The 14,760-nt window shown below is 45.5% G+C and overlaps 1 protein-coding gene across 2 annotated transcripts; it reads right to left on the bottom strand.

Moving 5' to 3' along the window:
• Nucleotides 1-441: 441 nt before the first annotated feature.
• rc3h1b (ring finger and CCCH-type domains 1b) lies at nucleotides 442-14,626 on the bottom strand. 2 transcript variants are annotated; one of them, XM_086043520.1, is made up of 19 exons: nucleotides 14,467-14,626; nucleotides 13,040-13,448; nucleotides 11,428-11,548; nucleotides 9,845-10,084; nucleotides 9,575-9,750; nucleotides 8,875-9,075; nucleotides 8,250-8,382; nucleotides 7,963-8,081; nucleotides 7,772-7,884; nucleotides 7,422-7,661; nucleotides 6,141-6,349; nucleotides 5,659-6,065; nucleotides 4,627-4,782; nucleotides 4,351-4,506; nucleotides 4,052-4,271; nucleotides 3,817-3,959; nucleotides 3,513-3,731; nucleotides 2,461-2,564; nucleotides 442-2,345 (listed from the first exon to the last, which is right to left on the bottom strand). In XM_086043520.1, exons 2-19 carry the CDS (start codon nucleotides 13,268-13,270, stop codon nucleotides 2,189-2,191), a joined length of 3,345 nt encoding a protein of 1,114 aa, XP_085899646.1. In that variant the 5' UTR covers nucleotides 13,271-13,448; nucleotides 14,467-14,626; the 3' UTR covers nucleotides 442-2,188. The 2 variants fall into 2 exon arrangements, with proteins under 2 accessions (XP_085899646.1, XP_085899647.1); XM_086043521.1 differs by having other exon boundaries at nucleotides 3,513-3,704.
• Between the last annotated feature and the right edge of the window lie 134 nt (nucleotides 14,627-14,760).

Genomic DNA, 14,760 nt, shown 5'->3' with positions numbered 1-14,760 from the left:
ATAAAAAAAAATCTAAAAATTACTGTGAATGTCACCCAAGCACTGTTGCAGCTGTCGATTTGCAGGTCACAGTCATTCTATTGCAGAAAGCCAAAAAAAAAAAGGAAAAAGAAATTACAAATCCAGCTAAGCCAAGAATAGTTCCTTGAAAAGAAACAAATGTTTAAATATTTTGGCAGTATTGCATTGTTTGAAAAGGGTGATTAGGATACTGCGTCATCAGGGCATTTAGGCTTTCATTTTTAGGAAACTGAGGAGGGCAGCTTTTAAATCTACTTGCTGATTACCCTCTTAAGGGGGCGGCGTTAACGCTTTTCTCATCTTCATCCATTACAGCACAATTTGAGGGCAAAGGAAATAAAAGGGGAGGAAAAAAAACGGAGGGTACACTTTCTACAATACAACAAACACACACAAAGCTCCATTAAAGTCTCCCCTCCCCCCCAAAAAAAAGAATTCTCTCACCCCCCCCAAAAGTTACAGAATTGTTTTTGTCTTCTTCGGAAGCATAGTCTTATCTTTGTTTGAACACAAAAGATTTAAGTGAACACACGTCAAATGCGCACAGAAAGTCCTTCGTCTGGGAAAGGATAAAGTCTGTGTTGGCAACCAGTGGACAGAGTCAAAAACCAAAAACAACAAAACAAACAAACAAAAAAAAAAAAGAATAAACATCTTGCTGATTCTAAAGTAGAGATCATTTAATATAAATGCTGAGCGAGTAGAATAAGGTGGCACGTTAATAGTGCTTTAGTATATTAATGTATGTATACATACTCGTATGTATAAGTGAGCTGTGTACCTAAACGATAAATGTTGCGCTTGCGGGCGGGGTTAAAAGCGGGGGTGGTGGGAAGAGATCCGGATGGACACGACAACAAAAAAAAATAAAAAATTGGGCGTCCACCTCCAACGGAACTCCGCTGCGGCCTCCGCGCCAGGTGTCGGCAGTAAACATAAGACGGAGCGCGAGACTCGCCTAGTGGCGCTGATGGTGGTGATGATGACAGCGCTGGAGCGTGCGACGATTCGATAATGTGTGCGCTTGTGGAAAACATTTCCGGGACCGGCGCAAAAACAGCCTGTCCACCCCGCCCCCCCCCAAAAAAAAAAAAAAAAACATAATAATGAAAAGCATGAAAACAACCCCCTCCCCCGAACAAAAGGAGAAAAAAAAAGGGAAGGCAACTTCACAGAAGTTAGGCGACCACGTGACGAGATCATCCCAATGGGGAGGCTTTTTTTTTTCTTTTTTTTTTGCGAGTGGCCAGACGAGAAGCTCTGAGGAGGGAAAGGCTCATCAGTCAAGTTTTGACCCTGATGCAGGAGGCGGCGGCCGGCCTGACGACGTGCATTCAGCCAAAGCACTTTTTGTTTGTTTTAGGACGAGTACGATATCGTGACCGCGGTGGGTGAGGAAGAAGCACATTCCCTTCTCAAGAAAGTTGCAATCTTTAAAACAGAATGCTTCCATTAAATATTTAATATACTGCTGTTAGGTATGCAAAAAAAAAAAAAAAAAAAAAACACAAGACATCCTAAAAATGCATTCATTTAAAAATACTAAAATAAATCATGCTTCTCGTGGCAGTCAGGTGGCGTTTTCCCTTCCCAGACCATCTGGATCTGTGCAACCACTTTTTTTTTTTTTTTTTTTTACGATTCTTGGGGAAGGGGCGGGGCGACTTGCGTGCTGCTGCTCTCTCCTCCACGTGTTATTGTGGCGCTAGATTCTGGAGGCTGCTTGCCTCGGTAACCGTTTTTTGTTGGTTTTGTTTTGCACGCCATGTGACAAGAATCTTGAGGGGGGAGGGAGGGGTTAGGAGGGGGGGGCGATTGAATCCCTTTTGAGTGGCACTGTCACCATCACCACCCTGTTCCTCTTCCTGAATGTGGGCCTTGTTATGTCTAGAATTCAAAAAAGGGGGGGAAAATAAAGAGAAGGAACAACAAAAAGACACACAAAGAAATGTTATCATATGCCCTGGTTTCCAGGCAAGGAAAGTCATTGAGAAGAAAAAAAAAAAAAAAAAAAAAAGCTCATTCACAGAACAAAAAGAAAGAAAATTCATATCACGGCAGATACTGCTCATCTTCTAAATAGAATGTGTATGTATGCCTGTGCATGCTTTTCAACAGAGCATCTTCTGTGTGTGTGTGTGTGTGTGTGCGTGTAAGTGTGTACTGCTTAAGAGCAGGAATGGACAACCCCGTTCTTCTGCATTTCTGAGCCCGTTCCGACCGGGTCGGAACACAGGCTCAACGTAGACGTCTTGTTTGTCAGTGACAGCATGGACCCGCCCACTGCACCTTCTTGCAGACTACTGGAGCCGTTTGACACCTCACTGCACAGACATGATCACACCACGCCCACACAAAACAAAAATTCAATAAAATAAACAAAAGAGAGAGCGCGGGGACAGTGAGATCCAAAAATATACAATTGCGCTTTGGACTCACCCAAGAGCAAGGGAGATTTCTTCCAGCTGCATCTTGTGCTCGGGTTGTCCATTTTCGGCCGATTTCATTTTGTACTGCTGGACCTCGTGGGCGACTTGGTTCTCCTGGGTTTGCAAATAAACATTTGGCGGTGTGAAAATGTCTGCGGTTTCACTGAGTTCCTTCTCTAATTAGAAATGATCCTCTTAATTCTGATGTTGTGAACAATTCATGTTATTAAACACCGATCAGGTTGCTTTCTCACTATTAGGGAAGAAATATCAAATAGCAACACTTTTTATATTAGTCTATTGGTGAGTTGACGTCTTCAAATGATCACTCCTACATTCTAATCTACAAAATTCCAAGAAAATCACAATGTCGCCCCCCGGTGTACAGATTTGGCAAGTGGTAGTTACAATTCATTATTTTTATGATGGATTATTAGTTTAGAATAGAGAAGCTGATGTGGGTTTTTTTCAGGGCCGATACAATACCGATTATTAGTAAATTTTCAGTAAAAAGGAAATATTGTCAACAAAATATTAAAAAGGAAAAAAAAGAAAAATTAAGCTCTTTAAGCATGTTTATTAAACACATTTTCAGATGTTTTTTTTAATCATTACTACACATTTTTGACAATATTTTTTTTTATATTTATATACATCTTTGTTAGAAAACAAAAAGTTCAGGGAGCCGCCAGGGTCATCAGCATGTCGTAAAAATAGCTCCATAAAGTTTTCTACAGTAAATGAAGTCCTCCAAAATTTCAAAATGGCAGAAATGTTAAACTTTCAAATCTTTGTTTTGATAAACAGTTTTAAGTTGATTGACCATCAGCAATCAGATTTTTTTTAAAAAAGGCCGATGCCGATATTAGTTAAAACGCCAAATATCGACGCCGATAATCGGCCGGTCTGATAATTGGTCTATCCCTAGATTAGAAAAGAAGTCAAGTAATAACTGGCAAGCTTTTCATCGGGTCCGGAAGGCCGCGCGTTGCTTTTGACAGCTGCGCCAATTAAACAGAACCATTGTAAACGGCCAAATGAGTGGGTTCAGCGGTTCCTCACCATCGCCATCTCGCGGGTGCGTTTTCCAATCTCTCTTTCCACCTGGTGGAGCTCCAGGCTTAGCTGTTCACTGGAGACTGCCGCAGCGCTGGCTCCTCCTGTTGGCCACTTGGGGGGCTGCTGCGACTGAGCGGCGGCAGCCTGAACTTGGCTGCCGGTCACCGGCGGGCCTGCTGAGGCGCTGGCTTCTCTCTGCAGCAGTAAAGGGTTACTGGCAGACTGCGAACACAACAAGGAAACGTTTCCTAATGCCAAACCACCATTCAACATTCAAAGAGAAAACAGAAAAAAAAAAAATGTGTACCTCCATGCTTTGCATCTGCGTCTGTTGGTTGATCTGCTGGTTGACCTGCTGCAGCTCAATCCTTAACTGTTCTCTGTCCTGGGCTGTCTGGTGGGAGGGGTACAAAGTCCCGCCCCATCCTGCATGGCTTCCGTACATGTATTCTGACGGGAAAGAAATTGTGAGTGCGGCTGACGGGAACAACAAGTCTGGTTGTATTGTTTTTTTTTTTTTTTGTTGTTGTTTTTTTTTGTACCGGCCATAGACATGTGTTTAGAGTTGGCATTCTGGGGGCCGGAGACCAAAGCTTGGACAGGGCCGGTCTGGTAGCCCGTCTTGGAGGTACGGGAGATGGCGCCAAAGCGCGACACGGTGGGCTGGGGACCAAAAGGAATAATGGGGTCGTCGTCCTTCACTTCCGCACCCCTCCGAGGGGCCTCCAGTGTTGGTTCCCTCAGAACCTTAGCGTCCACGTTCTGGCACGAGACATCATGGTCAGTAAAGTTCCAGGAATTATTCACGCCGCGCATGCTATTCCGTTTGTCGTCAACTCACCATCATGTCCATGGTACCGGGAACCATAACGTCTTTGGGTTTGGCGTCCTTCGAGCCAATGTAGGAGCTAATAGTATCGCACGACCATGGCGAATACTGGCCGGCGTAGTCCGGCTCTCTGCATTTCCCGATGCTGTTGGAGCTCTCGTCGCCATACTGCAGACGCGCACACAAAACGCATTTCGTGCTACAATTGAACCGCGGCGTCGTTGATTGTGGAGAATCGTTCAAAATTGGACGTGTGGCCACGAGAGAGGAAATTGGCACGGTGCTGACCTCGGGAGGGTAGTCGCTGGGAAACGGGTGCGAGAGAGTGGGCGAGGCCGCAAAGGGCGGAGGAGAGATGACTTTCCTTTCCTCCAGCTGGGAGAGGAGCTCCAGGCGACGGCGGTGGAGATAGTCCAGACTGGGCTGGGAGCCGACATACGATGCCTGCAACATGCGACCAAAGGTGAAGGTGCTGAAATGCGTGGAATGCTGGGTGACCACATTGAAATATAGTTTAACGCGAGAGGTACCTCTCGTGCATTTCGGACACGCCCAAAAAAAAGGTGATAATCCTCAATATAAAGAACCCATATGAAATGATATTATTTGACAGTTTCCTTCCCCTTCCAGATGCTTTCAACTTATAAAAGCACCTTTTGAAACCATTGTAAATGTATTTGAACTAGAGCTGCGACTCATGATTATTTTAATATTCGATTAGTCTTATTTTGTCAATTAATCGGATTAAAAAAAAAAAACATACTTTAATTCCCAGCCATTATTTCCAAAAGACGCCATTACGTCAAAATGATTATGATTTGGGCCATAGCATGTCAGAAATTGCTGATTGCTGTTGTTTTCCAAAGTAAAAGCAGATGTTTCCTAATGTTTGGAAAAAGCACCAAGATAAGTCTGCTTTCACAGACGACTACGAAAGTCTGAGAATATTCATTTGGAGGCTGTAATTCCTAGATTTTGGACAATTTACGATGAAAAGGTCCCTAATCAAAATATATGTCAATTTGATAAATTAGTTATCGATTAATTGTTGCGCCTCTGCTTTGAACAATAAAATTGCCAGGATAAAATGTCTAGAAAATACGGTGCGAATCGTAGTATTGGAGGTCACGCGGGCAGGGCCTGGTGACGTGACGTCGGCGAGTCCCGTGTGATGCCTGCGTGCGAGCCGTGGCTGACAGCGGCTCCGCCGTGAGTGTTTTCATTATGTTGTGTTGGAAAAAAAAAAAAAACGGTCGCTGCCCAACGATGAGCATAGCGCGGGGGGGGGACATCAGTAACGGCAGATTCAAAATGGCTCACCCTGACACAAGTCCTCATGGGTTGTGATTGTGCTCCTGGTGGGTAGTAGCCTTCTGATGGGTATCGATCCCGCACGCTGGGCTCCGGGTGGTACATGGAGTTAGCCTGGCCTGCTGATGGCGGGGGGACGTCCAGCGGGGTGGAGCTTATCCTGACGAGACCATCCCTCTGAGATGGGTAAGGCTGCGGGGGAGGCGGCGGGCCAGTGTAGGTGCCGTGGCGTACGCGTTCATAGTGTGATGGGTGAGGGTAGGAGAAGGGCGGACCCGAGTGGGGGGTCTGGTAAGGGCGCTCCGATGGGCCGTAACCAGGGTATGGGTCGTAAGGGGGTCCTGACTCGCTCGGGGGCGGCGGGTTACGGATGTAATCCCGAGAGACATACTGTGGCGGCTGCTGGTAGGGGTAACCTGAAAAACGAGGAAAGAAAAGTCCGTTTGCTGAAGCGACAGAGACGGGCCCCCGCGTGATGAGCTAAATGCTACCTGGCGGGTACTGTGATGGCTCGTATTGGGAAGCTGAGGGTGGGGGCCGCGTGTCAGAGTAGAACATCTCGGGGAGTTGCTGGGGGTACACGGGCGACCCTCGGGCGACGGGCATTTGCTTGACGCCGGAGAGGTGCTCTGGAGCCATGCGTGCGTGAGCCAGGGCATGAGGTGGCAGAGGCATGCCCGTCTTGGGCACAGGGTCCAGCCTGAGTGGGGCAGAAAATCAAGGCGCTGAGTCGAAATCAAATGGTGGCTCGGTAAATATCCTTTTCAGCGTCGGCCACACGAGCACAGGTATTATGAATGCTTGTTCTCTTCACAAGACGGGCAGATATTGTGAAACTGCATTATTTTTTTTAATCTAATTTTCCTGGCACACAGTGATTTTGATGCGCATTTGCAGTAGAACTGCGCAATTAATCGAAATTCAATTACGATTATTACACTTGACGATTACAAAAATCGGCATAAGCGTAAATAACCATCATTAATTAGTAGGGATGTAACGCTTCATCGAAAACCGATTTTATATTGATATAAACGCTTAAAATATGCATCGACGCAAAAAAAATAAAAGAATCGATTCGCAACGTCATGTTAGCCGTAGCCGCCCGCTCACGTCTCTGCTGTAAAACTGCATAAGCACATTGGGTAAATTATTTGACACTAGACCTGCCAAGATTAGATTACTAACATGACAACTTCAACGATCAAAACTGTCAACAGTTAATTTTAATAGTGGATGCGTCGTTTATTTATACATCTAATTATTTGCCGTTGTCTTTTTCTCTCTAAAAAGCCTCGTATTCCACAACCGGCATGCTTCTCTCCATCGCACAAGCGCAGTCGTGGTAATCCGGGTCATCCGTGACGTAAACAAAAGCATTGTTGGCAATGGCATCGTGGCTCTCGAGTTAGCGCTAACGTTAGCAATCGATGCCGGATTTCATTTCTCGCATTGGGGCAGTCGTTTCTGAAAGCTAGCTTTAGTTAGCACACGCGGGCTACCGTGCATGCCCTGTTGTGGTTACGCTAACATACGGAAGCATCTTCTACGGATTATGGGGGCATTAGTCAGCGAGCATCAAGCGTGCTGCCTCACGGTCGCTGTGGCTAAGCACCGAGTGTCGCGTTTAGGAATCGGAAATCCCAGCCACTCCAAGTTAACACCACATGACCTATTTTCCACCATCCCTTAATGGCACTGAGGCAAACTGGTCATTGAGTCGAACAAAGTTAATATTGCCGCGTGTACGCCGCTGGGCACCCGCCACTCACAGATCAGGTGGTGATCCCGGGGCGCTTGGACTCCCTCCATCCATCTTGAGGGGCTTCCGCAGCAGTTCGTACGGGACCGTGTCCGCGCCGCGTGCGATGAGCTGCGGCAGGGAGGGCGGGATGCTCCCGTTCGTGAGGGGCGAAGGCTTCCTGGTCACGCCCACGTCGAGGGGAAGGCCCTCGTCTGGCCCGCCTGCGCCGGGGAGGCGGGCCGCCAAGCGCTTGTTCATCTTTCGATACCTAGCGAGAAAGAAATAACAAGGGCCGTTTTCAACGCGGCTTTCTCTGGGTGAGCGCTAGCGAGAAAGCAGCGTTAACTCCGCCAGAGTGTGAAAGGAATTGAGACGGACTTCTCCAGTTCTTCCTGCGAGTGAGCAAAGGTGCAGCTCGCTCCACGGGGGCAGCCTCCTTTCAGTTTCATGTCGCGACACATGTACGTCTTGTACTTGCTGTGCTGTGGGGGCTACAAAGATAATTGAGAGGATGTGAATAGGAGAGGAAAACGACCAGTTTGTGTTTGATGAACCGACAAGACGACAACCTGTTGAGGGTCAGCTCCTTTCTTGCTGTGGTTCTGGATGAAGTCCACCAGGCCGTGCACGACCGTCTTCACCGCCACCAAGCCCTTCTCGAGTTGCTCCCACGTGGGAGGGGGAGCGTCTGGGTGTGAAATGAGCAAAGGGAGGGGGGAGGGATTATGTTTCAATTTCGCAATTTCATACCTGGACAGTTGTGAACAATTTAGCTCGCGTCTCGGCTATTTGAAGCCATCTTTTTTTTTTTGGTCTTGCTGCGTCGTTGGAACGAAGACTTTTGCTTTATTCTCACCGGGGCTGGGATCAATGTTGGCGAGCAGTTCAAGGTGAGGCCGCAGCCTGTTAAGGTTGGCTGGGTCTCCGGTCCTCTGCAGAGCAATTGTGAGCTCTTGGACACTCTGGGCAAAGGAGGCTGGGGTCTGCAGCTATGTAGGTCACACGGAAACATGGAGTCAATGCGTCAGTTCCGTTATGCATGGCAGACTGCCTTGTCAAATACACTTTGAAAAGCAGGGGGAACAGTGAGAAAATACTCAGCACCCCCACCCCCTTGTTAACTCATAAATTAACTTTGGCTAATCCCATTTTTCGGAAATATCTGTTCCTTTTCCCTGACCACACCGAAGCCTGACTACCTCCAGCCCTTTTTGATCATGAAATCACTTCAACAGATGTGAGAAAACGCCATCAGCCAAAAGCTCTCAAAGGTGCAACAAAATGGCACAATTCAAACAAATTCAAAATTAGAAATAAAGCTATTGACATCTATTCGTCTAGAGATACATTTCTGAAGCTTTAGGACGTCAGCGGACCACAGTGGGAGAAAACATGATTAAACAGCAAAATAAATAATAATAATAATAATAATAATAACTTAAGAAGGGTCAAATATTTCACGGCACCGCAAGCGAACGCACCTTATCTATGATGGACTGCATGTGTGACTTGTGCGACTGATCCCCGTATAAGAGCGAAGACCACTGGTCGGGTGCGATGCGCAAGCCGCCCTCCATGGCAATTTGCACAATCTGAGAGTCGTGCTCGCGCCGCAGAGCCTCGTAAGTGCGGAACTCCTCCTTCAGTTGCATGAGGGATGAATCTTCGTCACGTTTGGTCACCTAAACAGTCATAGAAGATTATATACTTTTTCCCCCCCTTTTTTTTTTTTAAACATTGCATGTTTTTCTCCAGTTACGTTACTTTGGCTTTCCAAAATAGTCACTGAACCAAAGAATAATACTCAAAGAAGCACATTGTTATTCTAAAGAATATTGTCGAAGAAACGCCACGCGGCATGGCAGTTTCCAAAATTGTTGCTCTGGCGTTGGACTGCTCGATTATCAAAAAAAATATGACTCACGATTATTTTGGTAATAATTGAAATAACAATTATTCAAACGATTTGACCAAACAACATTTTTAATGCTAGTTATTCTAAAACAAAATTTAAAAAAAAGGTACAAATGTATAAATTCAAGTATGATTTCCTTGTGTGAACAGTGCGTTGGATACAAATGCATATTAATAATCGTTTTTTTTACGATGAAGCAAATTTTGTAATCGTGGAGTGTAATAATTGCAATTGTAAACAAATTTCTACTAACTGCACATCCCTACCTTGAAGCAGGAGGCCCTGTAGAGGAGCTGCACCACATGGCCGATGCTCGTCTTGGAGGCCTGCGGAAAGCGAGGTTCAAGCCTCTGGACCACAAAGAGAACCAAAACCTTCCTTGACAGAGCCGAGCCGTCCTCCAGGGCGAGAAGAACCAGTTTCAGGGCCTCTTCTTGCATCGCTTTAAGAAGTGATCACAATTAGGCATCATTTTCAAGTCAGCATTAATGACTGGTCTTTTTTGTGTGTGTGTGTTGTAGCGGCGAGCAACGTACCTGGGCCAAGAAACTGACAGCCCCGCGCACGGACAGCAGCCCAGAGGTTGGAGGACAACTGCTGCGGGTTCTGGTGCTGCAAGATGAGCTCGGTGACCGTTCGCTCGCCCAGAGAGCGGGCGGCCCTCATGGCCCGGACGCGGCCCTCCTCCTCCACTAGCTGGCAGTGGACGAGCGTGACCAGTTTCCTCTGCATGGGTCGACTCAGCATACTTTGGGCTGTGCTGCTCAGACCGACCCCTGGTAAAATATCCATCAAGCCAGGAAATGACACACTCATTTTCCAACAACATTACAAACTTCAACTTGTTTCAGCACCTTTACCACTATCTTTACAATTTTATATTATTAATAGAGGTGATTCTAAACATTTTTGGATGCGTGTTATTTATTCGTGGCTGTTGAATGTCAATGTTTTGAACTCATGCACTTTATTTTATTATTTTATTTTATTGTTGTTGTTTATCTGTTGCACTGAAGAGGTGAAGCGACCCAATCTCGTTGTACTACGAGTACAATGATAATAAAGGTATTCATTCGTTAATAAATCATGATACATTAACCACCACAATGGCAGGTTTGCATGCATTTATTTTACATTACTTTCACCATCATGTTATCAGAAGCTGGTATTTTTCTGCCTTTTTTTTTTTTTCAAGTATTGCTGTTCTGTATAAAAAGCACCAACGCTGGGGGGGTGACCCTGTAGTCCGCAATGGCCGCACTGGGGTACCCTCAACATTCAATTCTCCCGCCCAGCTGTGTTGGCGACACGTTCTTTTTTTTTTTTTTTTCCCCAAAGGTCACACCAGATGCTGCCATTGACGTCATTCAATTTTGTGATGGCTGAGTTGTGCGTAAAAGCTTTAGCTTTGCCGCCACTTTTAAAGTAGCTGAAATGTAAAATTGCATCCAAATGTGTATTTTAATATTAGACTCAACCTGTTTGTGTAATCTCATGTTTGTGACGATGGGATGTTGGCAGAAATAGCTTTCGCAGGCATGACTAACTGTTAGTCAGGTTTTTACAGTGCCATTAAAGGCACAAACTAAACATTTTCAAATTTCGCTCACTGTCAAACACGACGGACAGTCAACCTGATTGAATAGGGCTAGGAGGGAGGGGGTGAGGAGTTGTATCACAACATGCCATTGCCATGCCATCACAGATGACTATCATGGTGCCAAATAGAAACAAAAAAAAAAAAAAAAAACATCTTTTATTCCCGGAAACTACGGGTATGATTGCTTTGCAGCACTAAGCTGCCAACTCTTTGCCGTTACAAAATACCATCTGGATGACTTGTCCCTAATTATCGCATCACAAATCACACCCATGATGTCAGCCCAAGCAGACAGCAGCCCGGTCAATCAGGATGTCAAACGCACTCACCACGTGCGCTAATTGGCGTGAGTAAGCGGGCGGGCATGCGACTCAACCACACTGTTAAATGCACAGTGCGCCGCCGACGCCGGTGATGATAAAGTATTGCTATTGATAGCACACTGCAGGCCCGCAATAGATCTGCCGAGATTATTGAATGAGAACCGAGCACGTCACGCGTGTGTGCGTGTTGAAGCACCTCGTGTGTTGCTGAGGGGTTTCAGGTAGAGGGCCAGCTCCTCCACACACTGCCTCGCCTCCTCATAATGCTGCGAGTCCTCAGGACTGCTAATCAAGGCAACTGGCTGAGCCTTAGGAACCTGCACACAATGAGGGGGGGATGCAAAAAAGGGGTCAACAGCGGAAAGCTTTCAATGAAATTGTGCTATTTAGCCACGCTAAATAATACACAAGGAGACAGTTTGCAAATGGCATACTAAGAGTAGAACATACTGGATTTGCTTAGGTTGCCAATAAGAAATTTTTGCAGGAACAAACATCGTAAATGAAGGTAATTGCCTCAATTTTTGCAATAATTATTGTACAGAAAAGTTTGTAGTAGGGTCCTGCAGCACCATCATCAAGGGAAAACGGCTTCTCGAATGATTGGAAGCTGATGACATGGCCACATGTGCGGCCTCATTTAATTGTCATCCCCCATTACGGCGTTAACAACTACCATATAAATATCTACAATTTCTATTTTTAGAAATTTTCAATTCAAGGCCCAAATTAGAACGCACTAAAAATATCGCATCAAAATATCAACCTTCCTACAATGTTTTACAGCGCTTGTCCTTATTGAGGTCACGTCTGACTTAGGGTGCGAGGCGGGGTACAAGTTGGGCTGGTTGCCAGCCAATCGCAGGGCACATTTAGGCAATCATTCACACTCACACCTATGGACACCTTTTAGAGTCTTCAATTAACCCAACATGCATGATTTTGGAAGGTGGGAGGAAAATAAAACATTTATTATTTTAACCGTGTTCCTAAAATAACATGAATTTTATGCTTAACAATCGGCAGTACAAACCGATTTGTGACACAAATCGTAGTGGGAAGTTGGGACACTTATTTTAGTAGCTTCAAAAATAAATAAGGAACTGAGTGATGTTTATTTCAATAGCTTCTTTATCTTGACTATTTCACGCAATATTTTGGGATCGCAACAGACCTTAATAATTAGCGCCATTACCTTGGCCGCCAAAATTTTAATTGTGCCGCGCCCAGCTATGAAAACACCTGCATTATGATTCTTACAACTAAGCAAACACTTGTATCAAATAACGGAGCCTATAAATCTCTCTCTTTAATCACTCAAATGATGCATTAATAAATTATTGGGGGACTCCTGTCATAGACAACCACAAAGTCCCCAACAGGACATCATCTTGATTTTGTGAAGTCAAATGCCACTGAAGCTGGAAAGTTTGAGCTTCAAACTGACAAATTCAGGTTAGGTCAGCGCTGTTATGAAACAATGATATGTAAACAAGTGGAATGCACTTTTGAAGCACTGAATTTATAGAGACATTTTATAAATAAATAAAATACAGATATATATAATAACTAAAGGCTAACGACCAACTGAAATGCTGCTTTTTTCCCCAAAATTGCATTCTACTACATTGCGATGTCAATTTGAATTTGATCAACTATTCGGCTCTACTCCCAAGTCGAGGTAGCACTGCAATTTTGTAAATTTTTTACTTGGTAGTGTGCCAAGAGACTTTTTTAATATCAAACATGTGCCTTGGGCCCAATAAAGGTTGTGAAACACAGCAATAAAAAGAGTAAATGTGTCCCACCTGGCCTCCCACCAGTTGCAGCAGGGCTGTGTTGACAGGCAGCTGCTCGATGTCCGTGCTGATGGCCGTCTGGTCAAAGGGACAGGCCTTGCGGTGCAGCTTGTTCAGGCACATCTTGCAGACCGTGTGCCCGCAGCCCAAACTGATGGGCCGTCGAACAGTCTCCTCAAATGTCTGTGTGCAGATCGGACAGAGCAGGAACTCTGTCCACTGTGGCGCTTGAACTGGCATGATGATTAGAAGTGGGTGGGGACGAGTGGGTGCAAATGTGTATAAACTATGACAGAAAAAAAATATATAATAAAAATAATAATATATATGAAAGATTCCACTGGAATCAAGTATTGTTTTCTTCCGAACTAAATGTCCTCACACATTGTGGATTTTGGCTCACATCACACGATGAATACTGGAGAGGGGGGAAAAAAAACAAACACATTTTACTGTCAATACACTGCAATATATTTACATATCACATAACACCCAATAACTCATACTCACAACATTTAATTAGCAAGTCCTTGCCCTATTTTAACGCTACTTTAGCATTCAACATCCAAACAAAACGCCAGAGGTAGTCAGGTGTCCCAAATGCAAATCCAAAGAATTGTGAGGAACTATCGATGTGGGTTCAAGAGCAAACAAGCCCAAAACAACTACTTATGTGGCCTACTTGATCGTGCTGCTCGCCACTGAGGCTATGGACAAAGGGTGCTTGAATTAGCTAACAGCCTCTCTACGCTATCCCGAACTTGTTGTGAAGCTGACGTTTGCCAATAGAATTAAAGTAGCATTAAGCCGCAAGTATTCTTTGATTGTAGGCTCCAGTTGTCTGCTGTCGTAACTATCGTGTCACACGTACCGGGTGGGTAACTGAAAGAAAGCTCGCACTCAGCTGACTTACGGGGGGCAAAAGCGGAGTTGTTAGCACCGCACGGCTATGGGTGGCTAAGCGAGCTAGCGAACCAACGTCGTGCCAATTTACACATTTAAGTTACTTCCACGCCGAAATATCTCATCCGAGACTTATGGCACTGACATTTTCTTAACATTTCGACGGAAATATCCCGTCCTTATGGGCCGTGGGCGAGTATTAATCAAGACAATTGTGGACGAACCTGCGAAAAGTGAGGCTACGGAGATTATGTAACATTGGGAAACCAAAGCATCGGAAATGGCTTAAAATGTGCCCTTTATTATTAAATTAACCAGTTCCGAGAAACGACGGGTGAGTGCTTTATTCGTGCTTTGCAGCAGCTCCGAACATAAAATAGTCCGGTCGCTAGGCTGGAGGCAACCAATGCTAACATGCTAACGAACAAACCCAGGCTACCGTTCCGAGCTCTGCATCGCAAATGCCATTAAAAACAAACACACAGCTTCCACCAGACCACGCAAATGTGCTCTGCAACGGCGCCGCTACTCACTCATTCCAAACGACTTGGAAGATGTTCATCTTTAGTTAAGAAAATGCGATATTTCCTTGCCATGTCGACGGTGCAGCGCAGCCGCTGCCGAGGGGGGGGGTTGTCGGGGAAGGGTGTCAACTCTACGGGGCGAGACCAGACGGGGCTAGCCGGTTACAGCTAGCTGGGGCGCGTGCGTGCGCGTGAACGAGCTACGAGCTACGGGCTCCCCCTAGTGGCGAGAAGATACGCGTGCGCTCGAAAAAGCTCCCAAACAAATCACATCTGGAGTGCGCGCGGGCATGGATGCGTGTG

This window comes from Filicampus tigris, chromosome 10 (assembly GCF_054856515.1).
Source record: "Filicampus tigris isolate MCC_2025a chromosome 10, RoL_Ftig_1.0, whole genome shotgun sequence".
Lineage (NCBI taxonomy): Eukaryota > Metazoa > Chordata > Actinopteri > Syngnathiformes > Syngnathidae > Filicampus > Filicampus tigris.
The sequence above is the reverse complement of the archived record's forward strand: the minus strand, read 5'-3'. Positions and strand labels throughout refer to the sequence as shown.

Bases quoted from the DNA above. Each gene is read 5' to 3' on its own strand.
- rc3h1b (XM_086043520.1), bottom strand. From the start codon at position 13,270: ATGCCAGTTCAAGCGCCACAGTGGACAGAGTTCCTGCTCTGTCCGATC. The intron at 9,076-9,574 runs GTAGGGATGTGC...ATGACTGTTTAG, and splicing joins ACAGGGCCTCCTGCTTCAAG to GTGACCAAACGTGACGAAGA. The intron at 6,066-6,140 runs GTAGCATTTAGC...CTCGTTTTTCAG, and splicing joins GCCATCACAGTACCCGCCAG to GTTACCCCTACCAGCAGCCG.